The sequence below is a fragment of the Coenobita brevimanus genome, chromosome 73 (assembly GCF_032717465.1).
Source record: "Coenobita brevimanus isolate Jiangsu-jjx chromosome 73, ASM3271746v2, whole genome shotgun sequence".
NCBI classification, from domain to species: Eukaryota; Metazoa; Arthropoda; class Malacostraca; order Decapoda; family Coenobitidae; genus Coenobita; species Coenobita brevimanus.
Window position 1 is genome coordinate 34,885,894 of NC_137026.1, and position 23,167 is coordinate 34,909,060.

At 39.3% G+C, this 23,167-nt stretch overlaps 2 protein-coding genes across 3 annotated transcripts; one reads left to right on the forward strand and one right to left on the reverse strand.

Annotated features, from left to right (window-relative positions):
* Positions 1-8,993: 8,993 nt before the first annotated feature.
* endos (endosulfine alpha) lies at positions 8,994-17,197 on the reverse strand. Of its 2 annotated transcripts, XR_013898733.1 has the most exons (4): positions 17,020-17,197; positions 15,715-15,846; positions 14,714-15,061; positions 8,994-14,629 (listed from the first exon to the last, which is right to left on the reverse strand). XR_013898733.1 is itself a non-coding variant. In XM_080278479.1 (3 exons), exons 1-3 carry the CDS (start codon positions 17,095-17,097, stop codon positions 14,888-14,890), a joined length of 384 nt encoding a protein of 127 aa, XP_080134605.1. In that variant the 5' UTR covers positions 17,098-17,197; the 3' UTR covers positions 8,994-14,887. The 2 variants fall into 2 exon arrangements, 1 of the variants encoding a protein (XP_080134605.1); XM_080278479.1 differs by having other exon boundaries at positions 8,994-15,061.
* Positions 17,198-17,654: 457 nt separating this feature from the next.
* Positions 17,655-22,763, forward strand: Idh3a (isocitrate dehydrogenase [NAD] subunit alpha, mitochondrial). Its single transcript, XM_080278325.1, has 4 exons — positions 17,655-17,692; positions 19,194-19,322; positions 19,758-20,158; positions 20,778-22,763. The coding sequence occupies exons 1-4, from the start codon at positions 17,669-17,671 to the stop codon at positions 21,301-21,303; spliced, it is 1,080 nt and encodes a 359-aa protein (XP_080134451.1). The 5' UTR covers positions 17,655-17,668; the 3' UTR covers positions 21,304-22,763.
* The last annotated feature ends 404 nt before the right edge of the window (positions 22,764-23,167 follow it).

Genomic DNA, 23,167 nt, shown 5'->3' on the forward strand with positions numbered 1-23,167 from the left:
TGCTGATTACTAAGCCATTCTCTTTTTTTTGTTATGCTTTTTTTTTTTTTATATTTGGCCATAAATGGGAGTGAATTTGCATTTTATACTGTTAATTTCTTATATTATGTCTTTAATGTGAATGAAGATAACATCATTTATTTTCCACATTGCATTTTACATTTTCTTTGTTTATATTACAGCGTACCAGTTTCTTTTTTTTGCATTTATACCTTTCTATTCTTTTTTTGCTTCCTTTTTACAATTCTCATGTATGTTATTTCACTGTTTATAATTATTATTATTATTATTATTATTATTATTATTGGATATATACAAGATACTATTGACAAAAGCAGATATACTTTGATGAAGCATAGTGCCAGAAAACCTCAGAAATGTACTAATAACAAAGAAGCACTAGTGAGTCAGAAATATACTAGTAAGGAAGATGTACCAGAGGGCTTCCTTAACTGACGAGGATGCGAGCCCCACACACTCTTCAACAGTGCTACAACAGGCTGGCCATCCCCCAGTCTGTCAGTCAGGTCAAATGTAAATATATTCCGACGATTGATGTGCCGGGGTGATTGCGTGGTGGAGAGCTGGTGCCGACTTAACCTAGGCGTGGGAAGCTTTGTAGGGAGTAGAAAGGGAAATAAGTACAGCTCGTCCTTGTTGTAAGCTGCCCATTTGATGTAATTTTAGTCATTTAAGACCTCTGGAAAGGTTACAGAAGAAAGGTGTCATTAGGGAATAGTTTCATAATAAAGATATCAGAGAAAAGTTTCCTAATAAATTGTCATTATTATCTGTAAACTTGGTTTATCAGTTTTAATAATTTTACAGTATTGGGCAAGTGATGCTGGCCACCTTTGCTATAACTGTTGGGACTGAGTAGCCTAGCCTTTGGCCCCTATGCTTCTCTTTATTTGGGGCAAAATGGGATTGGATGACGATGGTATAATTAAAGAGTTATATTTGAGAACACACACAGTACCTTTCTTATAACAAGGAGTGGAGAAATATTGTAATGGCGAGCACCTCCCTGTTCCCCCTTCTTGTCCTCCCTGCCCCAGTGCCATGCTGTTTCATTCCACACTGTGAGTCCCCCACCCCACCCCTGCCACACCCTCACCCTCACCGTGGCCAAACACCATGCGTGTGTGTGTGCGAGTGTGGTGACCAAACTCGTGGCTGCTGTCCCACCCACCCTCACCCTCCACCCCACTGCCCCATGCAACAGAGCACCGACGAATGAGAGAGTGAGAAAGAGTGCTTGGTGTTGAGAAAGAGTGAGAGAGAAAAAAGAGTGCTTGATGTAGAGAAAGGGAGAGAGAAAAAGAGTGCTTAGTGCAGAGTGAAAGAATAAAAAAGTGTGGAGAGAGTTTGAAAAATATTGCACCCCTCCACTGGCAGTAAGAAGGGGTGCTAAAAGGACTGTCTGATGGATGGATGGGAATGCTATGGTAGGAGAAGCATGCTGGATCCGCCTCCCTTTATTGCTCATATATTAGTTATATTTCAAAGTCATCAACAAGCCTTCAACAACGATAGGATATGCTACATGTTTTTTGGAAGAGTAGAAGCCGTAGTTGTAGGTAGATTTGTTATATAAGGAAAAACAAACATTAGTACAAGGATTGTGTATTGCATTTTTGCCTCTTTAGAAATGACTGTGTGGTGAAATGTTAGGCCAAAACCTACATCATTTTCACCCGTCATTTCTACCACAAGTACCCGTATCAAGAGCATGTCCTGTATTTTTTTATTTTTCACTATAATTACCATTAATATAATTTCCATCAGTATCATCATCACCTTTTTTTTATTGTATTATGTTTTTATTTAATTAATTTATTCTTTGCTAATGAGAATCCCCATGCACAGTACAAAGTCTAACTGATATAACTGTACAGTAACTAATTGGATGATATAGTAACGTGTCTGTATCTGTTAATCTGCTTCCACACATTTGAAAACGACTTTTAATACTTTTTCAATGCAGACTTAGCTGCTTCGTAGTGTACTATATAAACCCTGGAAAGAGATCGCGACTCTTTCTACAGCTAAGGTAAACTTTGGTATGTAGTGAAGATGTGTTTGTGACCTGTAAACTGAGTGGTATAGGGGGCATCTTAACACCTCTTCCTTGGTAATTTATTTTGTATTTTACACCTGACTTATCTCTCGTATCTTATTCATGGACCACCATAATGTTCTTGTATATTATCCACAGATCATTTTAATGTCAACATACCTTGCATCAGGAATATACCAGGAGGATTGTGAGGTGTAATGAACAAAATAAATCACTAAGGAAAAGGTGTTAAGGGACCTTCAGCATCACTTAGAATACTACCCTGTGTACAGTGTGTCCTCACCTTACAGATAAATGGTGCTATTTTGCACAATGCTGTACTTATTGGTTGTCCAGTGGCCGTGTTGGAGTTGGCATAGCAGGCTCGGTGCCACGTCTTCCTCGACAGTTTAATACTCAGGCTCTCATGACTCACTATGATGAATAAAATGATGTGGTATTTGCTGGAATTAAATAGAGGTCTGGTGTTAGCTGGTATTAAATAAGAGGCATGGTTTAAGAGGTCTGCAGTTGGCTGGAATTAAATAAGAGTTAAGGGCAATACCACCTCATCCTGTGATTCACTACGGTGAATAAAGTGGTGTGATATTAGGTGGATTTAAATAAGAGGTCTGGTGTTAGCTGGAATTAAGTAAGAGTTAAGCTTAATACCACCGCTTCCTTTGATAGTTTAATACTCAGGCTCCTGTGACTCAGTACGATCAGTAAAGTGGTGTGGTAGGCTCCTGTGACTCAGTACGATCAGTAAAGTGGTGTGGTATTATCTGGCATAGAAAAAGAGTCGTCCCAAACATGAAACAAATAATGAATGTAACTCAGGCTGTCTAAAACCATCTGGTGTTAATAGGGGTAAAATACCTGTACCATACTAGAGTTGCCCTGAGCATGAGAGAGTTAGTGGTGACAGTTAAGCACCCTGGGTCCTGTCACTCAGTCAGATGAATAGTCTCATGTGTCTTGGCTTGATCACCTGTTAAATAATAGAGTTGGTTTGACTCTGCGAGGGTCAGTGGTACTGATAGTGACATCCTAAGGCCCCTGTGACCCACTCTTAGCTGCCTCGCATCATCTGGCGATAGTTGGAATAGCTAGAGTTGCCTCGTCCATGTGAGGGTTAATGTAAGCAGTAGAAGAATAATGTGGTAAGGAAGAGATGGGGTGGGAGACTCATAATCCTTGTATTCTCAGCTAAAAATTCTCCCCAGCACTTTTTCCTTGCTAGTTTATTTCTGTATGTGTGACATACTAATATTTTTTTTGCACCTGATACATTAATGCAGTATTCTTTGTTATTTACGCCATCAGTTTATGCATTAATCCTTTCAGTTCGATGATGTGTTAGTTTATTTTTGATACCTCCAGGTGACTTAATTCAATTTAACAAAGGCCTCGTACAGATTGGGGTGATGGATGTGAGAAGGGCGTCGTATATGGATTGTGTTGATGAGAGCTAATCCGTTGGGTTGAAATACTGTATTGTAGTTTCTTCTAAGCTGAACACAATCACTTAGAGTTGAATACAGTAATTCCTCCTAAGCTGAATACAGTTGTTGAGAATTGAAATACTGTAGTCTCATTTATGTTGAATACAGTAATTTGAAACTGAAATACTGTACAGTAGTTTGTTAATTTGAAAAGAATCCCTCAAATTTGAAACGGCCTCTCGTAAGCAGAATACAATTACTCAAAAATAACAGGAATAAAACGGATAATAGCTGGATGTTGTCACAGTAAAGGAGTTACTGTAGTATTGTTGTTTGCAAAGATAGCAGAAGAGGATACTAACCTGCTAGATACAGAAATATACTAATAAGGAAGTGCTAGTGTCATGCCAGATACAGAAATTTACTAATGAGAAAGTGCTAGTGGGTCATGCTAGATACAGAGATATACTAATGAGGAAGTGCTAGTGCCATGCCAGATACAGGAATTTACTAATGAGAAAGTGCTAGTGAGTCATGCTAGGTACAGAAATATACTAGTAAGGAGGAAGTTATAGTGAGTCATGCTAGATACAGAAATATACTAGTAAGGAAGAAGTGGAAGTGAGCCTCCTTTGCCAACATAAACACATGCCCATGAACAAGCCTGCCTCCCCTACATAACCCTTGGCAGAGTGTAAATCAAGTGCCTACTTTTGCTGCTTCCTACCTGCTGTTTGGTTGGTATATATTCAAGATTGCTCAAGCAGGGTACCTGTTTTTTCTTCAGTCCGCATAATAGCCAGCACTCACGCCCTTATCGTGAAAACTCGAGTGTGTCGTGGTGTAAGCAGGCCCCAAGAATTTGATGGTTGTTTAATGCTCTCCGATTTCTGTGACTCACTCGTGGCTGAATGAAATCTCTTCATGAATAAAGTGATTTGTTGTAACCTTTGGCCTTTAACAGTCATGCTCCTGTGACCCACTCAGCTGCATAAAATCATTTGGCATTAGCCGAGAGAAATTTATTGTTGTTTTGACCATGAGTGAGTTACTAGTACCATTATTAACACCCAAGGTTATAGGACTTACATGCAGCTGAATAAATTGTTTCCTGTCAGCCCAGGTAAAATGCTAGAGTTATTTTGATGTTGAGAGGGTTAACATATCTTTTGCAGAAATTAGTACAGTGCAGTATTAACTCAGCAGTCCCGGGGATGTACGTCATTTTACTCTCACAATATTTTGATAATTTGGTTAGTAATTTTTTTTTTTTAAGTTAGGATAGAATTTTCAAACTGGTGGGGTTAGATAGGGCTTCTGTAAACCCCTTCAGTATGAGAAGACTTTCCTAAATAAAATAAAATACAGTGTCAGGTAGGAGAAAGAATACACACACAAAAAATAATAATAATAACCTAGATCCAAGAGCTAGAACTCAGTGAGCAAAAGTGTAGTGTAATAATGTGCTATGTGAATCACCTTTGTTAGATGTGATTAATCAGCATCCCACAGTACAGTTTGGTCAAAAAGGATATAGAAAGATCGGACTTGCTCTGCCACCATCATATCCTTGAGAAGTTATCATAAAAAAATTCAGGGGTGTAATGGGTGTATGGGTAAAAATTGTGCCGTAAAGGTGTGACCACAGTTGTAGATGATGAGTTCTGGAGTATGTGATGATAATGGTGTTTGTCTGATGTCTCTGTATTTTCGCTGACTACACGTTGTAACTTGGGATGTAGGCTGATACATTTACAGGTGTTCCATAATTAATTCCTGGTTGTTTAGTGGTTCATTGTTTCAGTTAGAGTGATGGTCTTGCTTAGGTCCAATCTCAAATATGTGATGGGAAAGTTTTTTGTTTTTCTCTCTTGTTAGGCCATCAAGGGGGCTGGTCATCTACCCTTAAATGTCCTGCAGTAGCCTACTCTCAGGACCCGACACCTCAAAAGGGGTAACATGGGATGGGCAGTTACTGATGACCCTAAACGACCATTAAGTATTAAGTGCCTGTCCACACCTTGGCACACTCGGTTCTCACAGTCCGGGCGTCACTGCTTGATTGCCCCACCAGTGTCACCTGTTGCTTTGATGGACCTCTGTTACTGATTACACAAGTTTTAATTCAGTTGTGTTCACCCCCACTGCACTCGGCCGACGTTCTGGTCATTTTACGAGACTTTCAGGCATCTCTTCCTTAACAGTTTATGGATATGACTGATTGATATTCTTCTGTGCATTAAGAAAAACTACAGTGTGTTCATAGTAGGTTGGTGTAACACTCAGGGTCCTTTGAATCCCGCAGATAAATAAAATGAGCTGGAGTTCAAATAGGTGCGTTGTCACAATCATGATAAGCTTAATGATAACAGTATTAACATTATCCTATGACACACTCTCAGCTGAATAAAATGTCTTGAGTTAGCTAAAATAGACTATGAGAGCTGACCCAGTCTTTCCCCAGGTGTTTGCACTCTAGATGGGGTTGTAAAGGGTATAGTTATGGTAATATGGATGTAGGAGTTCATAAATAAGAGAATGTTAACGCTTTTACATATATGGATGCACATTATTTTGCTTAACCTAACAGTAGATTATTTTTATTCAGCCGAACAAAACCCTTGCTGGTGGGTAATTGGATATGTTGTAGTCCATCTCCTAGCAGCCAGACCTCTGTTGAATAATATAATCCCTTGGTAGGCTGAGTAATATCCAAAGGACCTCCATTCTCCATGTAAGGGTTAACGTGTCAGTCAGAAATTAATAGAACAAGAAAAGATGCTTGTGAACCTAATAATCTTAAAAGAATGTGGGCCCATTTGTCATTATTTTCTTTCAGTTTAGATGGCTTCCCTGCATCACGTCCTTACCAGATTATTTCTACTTACGATAATGTTCAGTTGTATGATAGTTCAGCAGTGTAATTCAGTATAAAATGGCTGCCCTGTAGTTAAATTCAATATCCATAAAGTGTGAATTATGTACAAGAGAATAGCAAGGTCCAGTACCGTACATATACAGAATAATTTGTTAAGGAAGAGGTGTGAGTGAGTCTGCTAAGGTGACAAGAATACAAGTCTGAGTGCAGTTTGTTATAGGTCACACATTACCTACCTCATTATTCAGTACTTTACCTCTTGTGTTATCTGTACCCCCCAGTGTATGTTTCTTGTGAGTTGTGGAAATACGAGCATCCCCAACCACCTTATCCTGCTGGCCCAGTGACAGGTAGAAACAGTATTTTGGTAGGTAAAATTACCATTATGATTTGGTAATTAAAATACTAAAAAAATAATTAATTTACCATGATCATTTGTCAACTCAAGACTTTTTAAAATACTCCTATCATAATTATATCCATTAGTGAAGCAACACCAGTGATTTTTTGACATAGACATTAAAGAAGAAACAAATATTTTTATCAGTAAATACCATAATGTGTCATGATTTGCTGTATTAAAGCATTTATAATTTTTAAATAAATAAATTACCTGTGATGATTTGTGAACATTAACATTTAAATAAAAGAAAATAGTTGTTGCCACCTGTGAATGCTAACTGCCATAGGATCACTGGGGTGAGGTAGGTTGGGAATGCTTACGTCTGCAACTGTACATCAAAATAGCTAGCAAGTGCTCCAGCAAGACCAGATATGCACATGAACAAAGACTTATGCTGTTTGTTTAGTGACTTTGAAAGGCACAGATTTATAAATAAAGTGTATTGTATAATGTACTTTAATACTTTTAATACTTGTCGGAATATAATGTTTTTATTAATACATATACATGAGATGGGGTCAAGTATTTGTAATGAGTGCTGCTTTAGTGTCTTACATAGCATTACTGTACTTGAATCGTGGATGTTACGTAAAAAAATCGGGACCGGATTCACGGACGAACTTATGATTAATCCCCTTTCATAACTCAGATTGTTATTTGTGGGGAGAACAAGAGATATGGGAAGTAGCTGCACTGTCTTTCCTTGTTCTTACTGGGGAAACAAAGCACAGTTATGAGGGAGTTGATTGTAAGTGTGTTGGTGGATCTGGGTCTGGGTTCCATGTCTATCGCGCTGAGGTTAACCCCTTTTCCCCGAGGACATCTGTCTACGTTAATTCTTGCCACCGCCAGATGTTTTTATTGTTCCGAGGCTTACTCTTGTAGTGAAGAGGTTAATGAAGGCTTTATCCAACTCCTAATTCAAAGGGATTACTGAAGGCTGTATCTAACCCTTCCAGTTGAGAGTCTGTCCTGAGGTAAATTAACTTGTCTGGAGGTACATGGTAGCAAGAATGTACTGTATTATAAATTATGTCATCGGATTGAAGGGGTTGATAAATTGAAGGGTGTAATGCATAATGATATATCTGGATCAAGAGCGAGGTGCATGATAATTTTCCTCAAGCAGTAGTGGTGATTGCATTGGTTGGGTTGGGTTTGACCCTTTATCAAGGTCAAAGCAACCACATTCGTATTAAATTTAAACTTTTAGAGTACTCTGACTTGGGCAGGTGAGGTAACAGATTGTATGGAATGAGAGGTAGCTATAAAAAGTCCATTATGAGTTAGAAATACACTCGGCCATAACTCATAGCCTTCCACACCTGCTCATACACCACACAAGCTCCATCATCATTATTCTACTTTGAAGTGGACGAGTTACAGGTGATAGAGTTTGGGATAGTATGGGACAGGTGTGGAAGGGTATGAGTCAAGGGTAAGTGTAATTCTAATTTGGAATGGACTAAAGTATAAATGATCCCAGGAATTCTAGGTGCTGATGTTGCTATAGGGCCGCGGTGACTTGGGAATCTCTGCCAGGGAAGTGACCCACCTTGGGCCCCAGTGTACAAACATTGTGCCGAGGTAGCCAAGACACTCTGCACTCAGACCTACGTGTCCTTTACTTGTTATGCATTTGACGTGTGGGTTTTACCACAAGTAAAAACAATCAGGTTCAGTTACATGAAGACTGAGGAAGTGTTTTGCTCCATGGTCTATTATGTGCATAGTTTCTTGGGCAGATTTAGGCATATTTCCTGGGTAGTGATGTCCAGTGGACTCTTAAGAACTGTACAGACTTGTACAAGCATTCTTCTTACTCCCTTATCTTATCTATAATATAAGTATTTTAGAAAGTGTTCAGCATATTATTGTGAAATAAACTAGTACAGTAATTTGCTATTACAATATAGTTTTATCTCCTGCTAATTGGATATTATAAAATTTTGTTTGTTGTCTTGGTAACTATTTTCCATACTTTTGTATTTGTTGTATGTAGTTTATACCATACGGAAGTAACTGATATACAGTATACAGTTGTGTCAACTGGTACACATCCTTCATTGTGCCAAGTTCGTTGAAGGATAAATGAATTCTGACATGATAGATTACCTGATGACACCATCTTACTGAAGAGATTATTGAATGCTAAGGATATCATGTTAGTTAGTAAAAGGGTTTGATAATATACTTCTTGTATCATCAAATCATACAATGGTTTATTTCTGTGTACTTCTCTTTACATCACAAAAAAATAAGATTATAAGTTTGACAGACAACAAAAGCATCTACCAGTAATGATTCAAAATGGCATGAAAAACTTTACTGGGGAGGTGTATTTAAAATTTACAGCCATATTGCATAATGCTCTCCCCCAAGCATGACAGCCCACACACTCACTACCATGATACTGGGTAAAAATATAGAGCTGCATTGCCTTGGCTCTCAGCAGCATGGATCGGGAGACAAGCGATTGGAAGGTTTGGCAAAATTCACTCAAAAAAAGCACTTTCACAAACACAGTATATAGCTTAATCCCTTCTACTCAATGATCTATATTTTATTTATGCTAACATCAGATGATTTTAATTCAGCTTTATGACAGACCTTTAGTACTGATGAGGATAATGAAAAATATAACTCCTTCAGTATTGAAAAAAAAAGACTCCTCAGCTGAATCAATGTGTCTAGAGATGGCACAAAGAAAAACAGATAAAAATAAAAAAGCAATCTGTGTGAAAGGGACAAGTTCATCTCAAATTTACCGCATGAAAGCAAATCTTGGTTTTGGTTTATATGAAAGACTTACATCAGTACCAAAGCCACAACATATCCATTACATAAGAGAACAAGGGATTATCTTGCTACTTCCAACAGCTACGTAACACTGGAAAGGAATGGTGAACATCCCAGTGATACACGTATGATTTGGCAACTCAGTAGTTATACACACACACGCACACACACATCATCATCATCATCATCATCATCCACTTTTCCCATAACTACTTTGTTTTTTTTTAGTATATATATATCCAAATATCCCCACTAACCTTATTGGTGATGAGATTAGATTATACAAAGGTAGACACTGAAGTTACTACAGTGGATCACTTAAGGTTAAAACAACTTTGAGCTACAGCAGTTAATATAGTAGTACACACTTAAAGTCTAACAAGAGTACTGGTGAAATGATACAATGTGAAAAGTTTGAATTAGATCAACTAGGAGACTGGCAACTTAAAAGTGAAGAAAAGATATTCATCAACTTCATAATGAACACCGAGTGAAAAAAATGCCATGACTTATCGGTGACTTAATTACGAAAAGAAAGAAAAGGCAAAAATATATCGGTAAGTTATTGGAACAACTTTAAGTAAACAAACTTTAAGTGCAGACTAACTATAATGCTGAGCAGACATGATGGTGGAACAACTGATTACAAACCCTAAAATCCCTGAACACTGCCAGAGGTTTCCATTAGTGAAGATGAAAAGTCAGCTTACGTTTCCTTACCAGTGAGCAAGGAAGTATACTGTGACCACATATACTGATTCTCCTGCACAAGAAAAGGACCATTAATATGTTATACTGTATATTACCCAATAGGCTTACAAACAGGTCAAGCCTGCTAAATACCAGAAAGGGAAAGAGGCTATATGAACAGTAAGTATTAAATTTTTCTGGCTGCTGACCTAGGCTGAGATTCACAAGCAAACTAATGATCAGTTCTGCATTATGTTTGCTTCTGCTGGATGGACAAGAATGAGAGCAAAATCTTCGGTCTTGTGTTCTTCCTGCTTAACAAAACCTTGGTAACTCTGGAGAAATTATCATAACTCGGTTTTGCAGTACAGACAAGGACGGGAGAGCTGGCTTCCCATGCCTCATATTCGCTCTGCAAAAGCACTCCTGCCAATCAAGTCTTGTAAGGTAAACCACATTCGTTACAGCAAGAAGAGTAAGAGATGAGGTGTGATTATGCACTGTGTCTTGTCCTTTCTGCAAATGCAAATCTTGGGTATGACAGGTCTTGATTGTATGTTTGTGAATCCAGGCCATGTAGAATATCACAAGTACAGTATATATTAACTTTGATCACATACAATAACAGGTTAGTGCTGAAACCTTACAATATCCTCATAATATGCTTCAAGATGCTGGAGGAATCTCATATCTTCATTAAGATTCCTCAAGACCACTCAACACTATTAATCCCTTCACCCCAAGTATGTCCTTCATTTTCTTGTGCCATCACCTGATCTGTGATTTAGTTTTGGGGGAAATTATAGTGTGTGGATGAGTTAAGTCCCTTCAAATGATAGTTTTTTACTTATTCTTGCAACTTAGGACATTTTTAATCAACTTACATCTCTCATACTGAAGGGGTTAATGATAGCTGTAGCTAGCCCCTCCAGGTCAAGAAATCACTTGTAAACAGGACAAAATAATCCAAGAATAAAATGAAGAGAATGGAATCAGCTGGAAGAGGGTAACGGAGACTACTGCTAACTCATTCACTGCAAGAAATTTCCCCAATGTTAAAATCATCTGGAGGCAGCAAATATATATATAAAGACGTCCTCATGGTGAAGGGATTATAGGTAAGATATGCTTGTGTGGCAAGTTTGCTCTACCAGGCTATTTGACAACGTGACAGGAATAGTAGTCATTATTACCCAGATGACAATGTTTTTCAAAATCATCACAACTTAAAATATTCCAAAGGACGAGGTTGCTTCCCTCTCATGAGAGGTAAGATGATATAGCTTGGCTTCCACCTTACGGTTTGAAGGTATACTGTATCTACAGGCCAGATATACATGTATAATGTAATGAAACATCAGTGGGTGGCCTAGGACACCACAGCTTTCATATTACTGATAAAAAGGGACCATACTGCACTACAAGCACATTTTACACAACATTCTGACATCAAGGTGCCATCATAAAGGTGTAGTATTACATAAACTTTATGGTTACATGTCAGGCATGGAACAGTTTAGCTTCTGTGCCAGTATCTAACAGGTGCCAAAAGTACTGCTCATGTGAAGCAGTTCACAATATGTACTCCCCTCTCTTGAGAAGCAAAAGATGTTGCCCCTGTATACAGGACTTTTGCTGGAGTGTGTAGTACTGTGTGACAATGCCTTTCATGATGTCAACTAGTGGCTCTTGGGCAGGACTGCATACTCAACCCCTCAGCTGATAGCGAGAGCTCTAACCCACTGAGCTATAAGGAAAAATAATGCCTCAATGTCTCAAGTCTGTTATGTTGGTGCTGAAAATCCGTGAAAACTGAAATGTTGCCTCTTGCAGTATGGTCCATTTTTCTTCATATTATATAATGCAATTTTTTTCAGCTAAAGGGATGATTGGCAAGAGAAGTGAACAATGGAACAAACACCACATGCCCAACGGCACAATGTCTGGGCCTCGCATTGATTTGCAGAAAATATATGTATGTATATATATTAAATGTACAGACAATGCTTTAACCACTTCACTACAACAACATATTTTTCATTTTACATCTGCTACCTCTGGATTATTCATCGTATGAGAGACAGCTGGAGTGCTTAGATATGTCCTACACTGACACCTTCACTACTGGGCTCCACATCCGTGCTTGATAAAACTGCTGGGTAACAATGGGGCTAATTAGAGAGGTGGCGATGTCAAAACACACCTGTTGTTAACCTCCATACTACCGTCGTTCATCTGGTTAATATATTCAAGGGAACATGATATGAATGACCTTACATCCTTAGCTTTCAAATCGAAAAAAATTATAAGTTTGTGCAATTTTCTGTCTTGTGAACACCATTATCATCATCTTTTTTCCCACCTATGGATGAGGGTGAAGGAAAAGAAACAAGAAAAGAGTTACTGTTTAAAGTGACGGTATATTGCTGATGGACTTAAGATATTGGTTAAGTTGTTAGACAAATCACAGTAAGGGAGTTCTGCAATATGTGCATCATCCCACCGTCATCACCATCCTTTTTCCCACCAAAGAATATCATCATCATAATTTTCCCCACCAAAGAATATCATCATCATCATCATTTTTCCCACCAAAGAATATTATCATCATCATCATTTTCCCCACCAAAGAATATTATCATCATCATCATATTTCCACTAAAGAATACAATAATCATCATTTTTCCTACCAAAGAATATTAATATAATCATCATCATCATTTTTCCACTAAAGAATATTATCATCATCATCATTTTTCCCACTAAAGAATATTATCATCATCATCATTTTTCCCACTAAAGAATATTATCATCATTGTCATAATAATCTTTTTTCTCACCGAAGAATAGGGTAAATGATGGCTGTATATGAAAATGAAATGGAGAGATCAAAGGACTCAACCAGTCTAAACACACTGCTATTTCCCTGTCACAGCATTCCAGTCACAATCTCAATGTTCAATACACGGACTCCACTTGTCAACTCACTCTCCAGGTAGCACTGAGAAAAATGAAAATGACGTCCTTGAGCTGAAGAGGTTAAAATCAACAGGCCTTTGAAGTTAATACAGACCTGTTTAAATCATCATGGCAACCACCACCATTAACACCATCTTCCTTTAACCCTGTGATGAGGAGGCTTGGGGTTTGGGTGCAAGGGTTGGCATTCAGTTTATTTCTATTTGCTCTTACCACCTCCACCTTTTTAAAATCAAGCTAAGACCCTCACATCAGGGAGTTAATGAAGACTATATTTAACCCTGAGTCCAAAAATTCTCTCCCTCCTTGAAATTAAACAGTTAGGAGGTTGCATGAAATTAAAATGGTTTTGTCTGGTTGAACAGTCTAACCAGTTCATTATTTTATTTTTTACTACCCTTACACAATTATATTCAAGCTGTGAGACAATGAAATGATGGGGTTATATGCAGCCCTCATTAATCCCTTCAATGAGACATCTTAACCATGTTCGTAACAGCATATAGAGGTGGCAAGATCAATAAGATCTCCTCTGGTTACCCCTCTGACTGCTACAATCCCTCTTACCTAAATAAAATGGTCCACTGCTGGCTAAAATACACACTGGGCAATCCTTGTTATCAGTCTGGGATGTGTCAAAATATCACAACTTTCTGCTTAACTGGTACTGTAAATGGTGGGAACTTACAAATTGGGCTACTAGGTACGAATGAGACTAACAGACAATTTTTCTATAACTTACTGAAGATTTAATGCCAAAAAATTATTAAAAGATGGTAATGTACTGTATATAACAAGGAATTCCCAAATCTAAAAGTTTCCACAGCAGCAAAAGTTTATAGATAGGGCAATGGATATTTTCATGGACAATTTTTCTATAACTTACTAAATGTTAAATAGCAAAAAAAGAATATAAGAGCACACAAAAAATGGTAAATTATATCAGGGTCTTCCTGTATCCAAAAGTTTGAACATCATCGAGTGAGTTTTATCACTGACTAACTGACAGAAATTTCCTCAGATAGTACATACCTCCTACTGTTAGGTTGATTAAATTCTCGAGTGAAACTGTAGTGGCAATTTATCGAGAAATCCCAGCAGCCAAAAGGTTAACCAAAGCAATATGTTGGCGTATATATTATTTTATTCTTGCTTTCTCCTGATTTTACTCAGTGTGGATGAGTTTCTTCAATACCAAGGGGCAAAACAGGATTCATTAACTCTTATTCTCTGTTCATTAGTCCTTCACTCTCTATTTTAGCCCCTTCACTCTCTATTCATTACCCCTTTCACTCTCAATTTTAACCCCTCCACTGTCTATTTTAGCCCCTTTACTCTCTATTTTAGCCCCTTTACTCTCTATTTTAGCCCCTTTACTCTCTATTTTAGCCCCTTTACTCTCTATTTTAGCCCCTTTACTCTCTATTTTAGCCCCTTTACTCTCTATTTTAGCCCCCTACTCTCACGCTCCTCTACGCTGAATAAAATTTTTCCGAAGAATGGAAGAATGAAATACGAAATACTCTTGAATAAGCATTTCTGGAGACTGGAAGAATGAAATCAGATATACGCCATCAGGCTGGAGTCTGGTGGTAAGGTAGGCTGGGTGGATGGGGTGCAGCGCTGGTGTTGGCTTATGATGCGGGTGTCAGTTTGCTGTGGATGATGGAGGTCTTTCTGACGGGCACAGACTCGGGCGTTGGGATGGCTTCTCCCGTCGACTGGGCGAGGAGCGGTGGCATTTTTGACTTGTTGATGGCGGGTTTTTGCTTCGCCATTTGGTAATCCCCAGAGTCAAAGTATTTTTGCTGTCAAAGAAGGCAGGTTTAAATTTATGCCTACTGAATGTGCTGGGGTCATGCAGGTAGTCAAAGGTTGTTACGGCTTGTATACTATGTGGCTTTGTTGATCCCCTAATAGCTCTTCCTCTGTGATTTATTTTCTTTTAAATATGCAAGGATGAGGGAACCAAAGACAGAAGCCTGCAAAACTGTTCCCTCCAAGAAAAAAATAAATACAAAATAAAAGAGCCAAATTCACTACCATTTTGTTTAATAGTAATGCTAAATGCTGATATTACATACGTATAACACACATGACTTAAGGTGTAATGTAGAAAACAAATCACTTAAGAGCAAATGCTAGGAAACCGAAAAAAATATGTCCCCAACACCCTACAATTACAACAAAGCAACATCATCACATAAACCAATGACAACAAAAAATTAATTGGTTTCAAACGTGTCAAGTTGGGTTGGTGGAGGATTAGTGCCCCTCCCTGTAAAACAATTAAGCCCTTGGCCACCCCATTTGGGATACATGGCATCTGGCAATGAATGAATGAATGAATGAAAAAATATCTGCTTTAAGGGAAATATTCAAACACAGGAACCTTTCTCAGCATTTCTTAAGTGTAGGGAAGAGATCAATTATTTAACAAGAACATTAGTTTGTGCCTTACCCCCTTTGTGAGTCGCTTTTGTAGGAAGGCAGAGTGTCCGGCCATGGGTCTATTGACGTTGGGGTACTTTGAACGTAGCTTGGCCTCCTCCGCTGCCTCCACCCCCGCTGCTGTCAATGGCGCTCCACCACCCTATAACAACACACCACAGTTACCACCATGCCTGACAACACGCCACAGTTACCTCCACGCCTCTTCCACCACAGTTACCTCCACACCTCTTCCACCACCACACCTGACAACACACCACAGTTACCGCCACACCTCTTCCACTACTTTACAATACCACACCACAGTTACCTCCACACCTCTTCCACCACCCTATAATACCACACCACATTTACCACCACACCTCTTCCACCACCCTATAATACCACACCACAGTTACCACAACACCTCTTCCACCACCCTATAAAACCATACCACAGTTACCATCACACCTCTTCCACCACCCTATAATACCACACCATAGTTACCCCCACGCCTCTTCCATCACTTTACAATACCACACCACAGTTACCTCCACACCTCTTCCACCACCCTATAATACCACACCACAGTTACCTCCACACCTCTTCCACCACCCTATAATACCACACCACAGTTACCACCACACCTCTTCCACCACCCTATAATACCACACCACAGTTACCTACAAGACACAAAAGTTCCATTAGAATCTCTCTCTCTCTCTCTCTCTCTCTCTCATGGTGGGAAAGAAAAAAAATGGGGAAATCAGTTACTGTCCAAGGTCTCTCTAGTTGCAGTCTTGAGCTAATGGTAAAACAGTATAAAAAAATAGAGGCAATTATTATTATTATTATTCTTAAAATCTATATCTTGCCTCCCCCTCACCCTCTCTTCCCTGGTGGTAGCAAGATTATATAAATATCAATATCACGTCATTGTACTGAAAGGGTTTATTAAGCATGTGATATTGCATCCTTGAAAAGAGGGAGAAAAATGGAGTCTGTTGTTTTAATGCCCAGTCTACCTCTACTTCTCCTCTATCCCTTACTTCTCTGGTAATAGAAACGAAAAATATTATAAAAAAAAATCATACAAATACGTTAATGGCCAAGGGTGGAAAAATAAAGGAGAAAAAGAAGACCGTTGCATATTGTTTCAGCTCATTTTGCCTCCATCATCCTTTTTCAGCCTCTCTCTGGTGATGATGGTGAAAATAAAATAAAATCACAGCTAAGGCGTCATCACAATGAAGATAATGATCAAGGTTGTGAAAACGGTGATGAAAATACACAAGCCATTTGTTTGTTACTTATGCCCATGTTGCCTCCACCTCACCTCTTTCTTTTCTTCTCCTTCTGTCCCTTTCTCCTCCACACTCTCTAGCGGGGCCGTGTCTGACTTTTCCTCTGACATGACTGCTGGCGATGAAGTTCCAGAATAACAGCCACTGGCACTGACTCACCGACTAAAAAAAAAAGGACAATATAAATGAGTGAAACTTTGGCCGAGGAGCCCACCGTCTGCCAGCATACCTGTGTATTTTCTTAATTTCGCTCTCTCATGCCCAGTTCCGAAAATTTATTAACAACTAAATATTTTGTAATTTATCTAACTGGATTCTTTTCTTTTCTGATTAAAATAATGCCCCAAATAAGATTTGCTTGGTGATCAATATGCATTCGAGTGTAGTAAATTTAATGTACTTTTTCATTTTTAATTTTTAATTACATTATGTCATTATAAATGCATTTTATCACTCCGCTTAATTTTACTAGGGAGTTGAGGGTATTTTAAACAATCTTATATCACATTGTTACAAACTCAATCATAATTTATGCTTTTAAGGTAAATTTTGATTATGAAGAAATATTTTGAGCGCAAACACAGTATAATTTTAAAATATAATGCCAGCTTCCCCCACTTAACAGGAGGAACAAATCTATTTCGAATGTTTAGCAGACAGGATTTTCCCCGTGTGGAAGAAATGGCCGGGCTGTACCGCTCCCTGGTGAGACCCATTATTTACCTTTATTTCGCGTTGTTACTCAGATTTATTATACTTTCCTTAACAGATATGGAGCTATAAACTAGACTGACGTGTTATTTTAATACCAGGAGGTAAAGGAAGTGGTATGTGGGTGGCGATTATTCATGGCGTTTTGCTTGGAGGCTTAAGTTGTGCCACAGTTTAGACAGATGCCTTTTTCATCCCTTTTATACGGTGACGTCATTTTCTGGTTGACCCCTGCCGTTACCTGGCGGTTTTACGAAGTTTAGGATAACCACCATGTAGGGAAGAAGGTAATGAAGGCTGTACCCGACGCATTCTTTATGTCAGGTACTGAATAAAGACGACAAAGAATTTAAAAGTAAAAAAAAATAAAAAATAAATAAATACAAAATATCGGGTTGAAGGGGTTGAGCATTTTGTCCAATTGTCATATATCGAACATTTATTTGTGTATATTTTGTGTTCATTATTTTTCAGAAACCCCATTACTTCACTCATGTAAGCTACTCTTCATCATTCATTTATACAACAGAAAGGTGGTGAAGTGTAACGACATTTTCCATTTATTTTGTTTTACTTGTTATTGTTTTTTATTGTACCGAGTGACGTTATCACCTCCTGATAAGATGTTGCGGCTTCAAGGTCAAGGGAAACCCAGCAGTAAAATATGAATAAACTGGCTTTTCTTATGATGTGGAGAGGTATAGGAGAGAGGGGGGTGTGAGCTGGAAGCAGAGCACTGATATGGCGAGGGACAGGGCAACATGGAGGCGATTTGTTTGTGGCCACCCCTTACGGGATTAAGGCATCTGGCAGTAGATAGATGGATAGATATTTTACATCCCACACTCTACCTAAGGAAGACCTCTTATCTCTGAAGGGGAATATAATTACCTCTTGGCATCAAGAATAAAGTATAAATTATTTCATTGGACTGTTGGGGTTATGTTACTATGGACTTAATGGCAAAAATTTATGTAAAAAAGAAAAATACTGTGGACAATGGTAAATATTTTTTTGTCATTGATTTTGAGTGTGATGTTATTATGCAGACTATGGCAGCACTAAATAAATAAATAAAATAAGGGATATATAAGGGAATACAGTACTAAGGTATGGGATAAAAAATCTATCTATCTATCTATAGCCCGACGCCCTAATCCCGCAAAGGGTGGCCGCAGACAAAACGCCTCCAAGTCACTCTGTCACCCACCATTTGACTCCCCTCCCCCCAACTCACCCCCCCCTCCCTCATATACCTCTCAACTCCATCCCTCCACCTCATCCTCGGTCTACCCCTCCCTCTCCCTCCCTCCTCCTCACCTACATACACCTTCTTAGTCAGTCTTTCATTCTCCATCCTCTCCACATGTCCAAAATACACTAATAATACACTAAATTAGGTATGTTAGCATTATAATCTAAGGAGAAAATGGCCTTAGAACGTATATTTGTCACCCTCTGTTCTTACATGGCTCTGTTTTGTGTGTGTTTGCAGGTGAGGAGTGTGCGTGGCGCTGGTGTGCGTCACCTGAGCAGCGACGTGCGCACAGTGACGCTCATACCCGGGGATGGCATCGGGCCTGAGATATCTGCAGCTGTACAGAAGATATTTGCTGCGGCCAAGGTTAGTCCAGCAGGTGTTTCCCTCTTGTTATGTTGTAATTGGCCGCAAATTACCGTTTCTCTCCTCTTATATTTTAATTGGCTGTTTAGCTAATGAAAGAAGTAACGTGTACAGCGAGAGGCTATGTATGTCCTTTATTTTTGCTCTGATGAAAGAAGTAACCTGTATAACCAAAGGATATATTTGTCGTTTGTTTTGACTCCCACCAGACTGTTTTACCGACCTCAGGAAGACATTTCAAACTGACATCCTTGAGGTCTATTTTTAGTGGTGATGCTCAGGAAGGACTTTTATTTACTCTATTTATCTTTTTTATTACAATGTATTTTTTTGTATGTGTATTGCTCTCTGGATCCAGTGTTACTCATCCTTAATAGGGAAGAAGAGGGTGAGATATTTCTGATGGTGAAGATGATCAAAATTGCCTTCTTGCAGGTTCCAATTGTATGGGAGGAGGTAGACGTGACTCCAGTGAAGGGTCCTGATGGCAAGTTCGGCATTCCCCCGGCGGCCATCGAGTCAGTCAACCGCAACGGCATCGGTCTGAAGGGGCCGCTGATGACACCTGTGGGGAAGGGCCACCGCTCCCTCAACCTGGCCATTCGCAAGGAGTTCAGCCTGTATGCCAACGTGCGGCCGTGTAGGAGCGTGGAGGGATATGAGACACTGTATAGGGATGTGGATGTTGTCACCATAAGAGAGAACACCGAAGGGGAGTACTCTGGCATAGAACACGAGATTGTAGATGGTGTTGTTCAGAGTATTAAGCTGATCACTGAGCCAGCATCACGCAGGGTGGCTGAGTATGCCTTCCAGTATGCTCGCAGCAATGGAAGGTATGAAGCATTTGACCATTCTCAGTCACTTCAAGATTTAAGTATACAGTACAGCCAGTGTGCATTTGTAAGCCAGGGATTTATTGTAAAGTAACTGTCATGCAGTTAGTTCTGTACAGTAAATTGGGGGAAAATGGAAAATGAGCTATAGGTGTATATAGTATGGTATAACAGTGGAACCTGGGAAGGCAATATTATTATATCGAGGACTTTATGACAAAAAGGAACGTCAGAAAAGGAGACATAGGAGACCCTCCTGACCAGAGAGGGACAAGTACCATCCATAAGGAAGTGTAGATTTTTGTCTCCAAGCATGACTTAGCTCCCACTCTTTTGATGTGTGGCGTATGTTCTTCTCTGGGTCCAAGTCAGTCTGTATACAGTATAAAACACTTTCTTCTTTCATCAGTGGTTCTTAAGGCTCTTAGTCTTTAACTGCATTTTCTGGTGTTTGTTTTTGCCCCTTTTCCACCTCAACCCAAATAGCCTCTTGTAATGAATACTTAATGTTGCAGTTTATTGCACAACTTCCAAGATGTTTGTTGTTTTTCTTGTGGGTTAGATGTGGTGCATTTTATTCCCTTAATTATTCTTAGTAATTATGTTGTAACCATTGCAGATCAAAAGTAACAGCAGTGCACAAAGCCAACATCATGCGCATGTCCGATGGCCTGTTCCTGCGTTGTTGTCGTGAGGCAGCCGAGAGGAACCCTGACATCAAGTTTGAGGAGAAGTATCTGGACACCGTCTGTCTGAACATGGTGCAGGACCCGTCACAGTACGATGTCCTGGTGATGCCCAACTTGTATGGTGATATCCTATCTGATTTATGTGCAGGTCTGGTGGGTGGACTTGGATTAACACCATCTGGGAATATTGGTGAGGGTGGGGCAGTTTTCGAGAGTGTTCACGGCACAGCCCCAGATATTGCAGGTCAAGATAAGGCTAATCCCACAGCACTGCTTTTATCCGCAGTCATGATGCTCCGCCATATGGAACTCCCCACACACGCTGCAGTCATTGAGTCTGCCTGCTTCAGTACCATCCGTGAGGGCAACTACCGCACTGGAGACCTTGGCGGCAAGGCAAAGTGCTCTGAATTCACTGATGAAATTTGCAGAAAGATTGAAGAAGCCTCAAGCTAAGTTTAAGACATGTGCAGTAGACGTGTGTGGTGTAGTGAAGCATTTGTGTACCACCTCTTTCAGTATGGTGATGTCATTTTTAAGTTAATTCTTGCTACCACCAGAGTTTTGGTAACTTTAGGGTATAATTTTGGAGCTGTATGTATTATTCTTCAGTAGCACCTTCATCACCAAGGATCCATCTAAAAGTTAACTGAAAAAAACATCTGCTTGGTGCAAGAAATAACAAAGAAATGCCATCAGTGTGAAAGAGTGTAAAATTGTTGAGAGAGCGTGTGTTGCTTCAGGTGTAGACATTACTGTAGAGAGCAGTACGAGGAAAGCTTAGTCAAGAGTGCCTCTTTAGAATTAGCTAATGAGTCGTTTCATCTCCATGTCATGACCTGTTTCATTGAAAGTTATAATTTTTATTGGAGCCTGTATCTGGTGGTGCCATTTTTTCATCTTCAGCTGCTGTTTCTGTAGCTTTTTATGACTTAAGATACAGTGTTAAACAGTCTCCTTATTTGGTGGAGCACTTCTTGATCTCACTAAAATTAATTCGATAACCTCTCCCAGTGTGTAGCAATAGTTTGACTCCCAGGCTTCTTAGACTGAAGAAGAACAGGGTTTGTTGTTGGTAGTTGTTGTGGCAGTTTATGGTATGAATGAAATTGGTTATATTAGCAATTTATTCTGCACATTACACATATATATCCTTTTTTTGTGTTATTGATGCAAACTATATTGATTTTAAAATGATATAAACAAGACACAAGAGGATGTTAAGGTGTAATATATAAAATAAATATTTACAAAGAAGAGGAGCAACAAAGCCTCTTATGGCACTCAGAATACAGCCAAGAGAGGATGATGATGGGTCTGAGTATTGGATTATCTTACCACAGTATTGTAAACACTAACAAATTGTATGGTAGTTGGGAAGTACTGTACTGCATTTGAGAGCAATACTAGAATAATAACATTATGGTGTCTATATACGTGACCCTTTCTACTTGGTGACATATGTACAGTTTGTGCTATTACCAGACAGTTTTATTCATCTCAGGAGAGCACCCTAGTTGTGAAGGGGTTAATGTAGAATGTATAAAACTCCTTCAATTCAAAAATTCTCTCTTAAGCAGAATAAAATTATCTAGGAATAGCAATAAAATAAAGCACAGATCATTACAGAGAAGGGGTCGAATTAGTACGCCTCGTAGTCCACAAAGTATTGTCCAGTATAGTGTAAACGCTATATGGCCGGCAATCTCATGAATTTGTATTACTTGTTGACTACCTAATTTAAACTGTACATACAAATTGTTTCATGTTCATGTACATAAAACTTTTAAGTCTAATTTACTTTATCTTTCCTTGGCATTTTTCTTGTATCTGTCTATAGCCAGATGACCTAATCCCATAAGGGATGGTCACGAACAAGTCAACTTCTCCATGTCGCCGTTCCCTGCCATTACACTACCCTCCCCCAGTTCACAACTCCCCCCCCCCCCTCTCTTATACCTCTCCACTCCATCCCTCCATCTTATCCTTGGTGTCCCCCTTCCTCTCCCCCCCCCTCCACCTCACTCATACACACTCTTCATTAGTCTTTCTCTCTCCGTCTCCTCAGGGGAGCGTGGTAGCTTGGTGGTAGGGTGTCGGGCTCGTAATCGTGAGGTTGCGAGTTCGCGCCCCGTCCGGTGGCTGCTGTGCTGGGAGGGGTAGTGCTCTCCTGTAACTCTAGCAGGGCTATATAATCTGATGAGGTCTAGCTTGGGGATTAATCCCTTTATCTCCATCCCCTCCACATTGCTAAACCACCTCAGTGTATTTCTCCTAACTCTATCACGTCCATTTTTTTTTTTGGGTGTTAATGATCATT

Bases quoted from the DNA above. Each gene is read 5' to 3' on its own strand.
- Idh3a (XM_080278325.1), top strand. From the start codon at position 17,669: ATGGCCGGGCTGTACCGCTCCCTG. The intron at 17,693-19,193 runs GTGAGACCCATT...GTGTGTTTGCAG, and splicing joins CCGGGCTGTACCGCTCCCTG to GTGAGGAGTGTGCGTGGCGC. The intron at 19,323-19,757 runs GTTAGTCCAGCA...GCCTTCTTGCAG, and splicing joins AGATATTTGCTGCGGCCAAG to GTTCCAATTGTATGGGAGGA.
- endos (XM_080278479.1), bottom strand. From the start codon at position 17,097: ATGTCAGAGGAAAAGTCAGACACGGCCCCGCTAGAGAGTGTGGAGGAG. The intron at 15,847-17,019 runs GTGAGGTGGAGG...GTGTTGTTATAG, and splicing joins AAGGAGAAGAAAAGAAAGAG to GGTGGTGGAGCGCCATTGAC. The intron at 15,062-15,714 runs GTAAGGCACAAA...CTTCTTTGACAG, and splicing joins AAAAGCGACTCACAAAGGGG to CAAAAATACTTTGACTCTGG.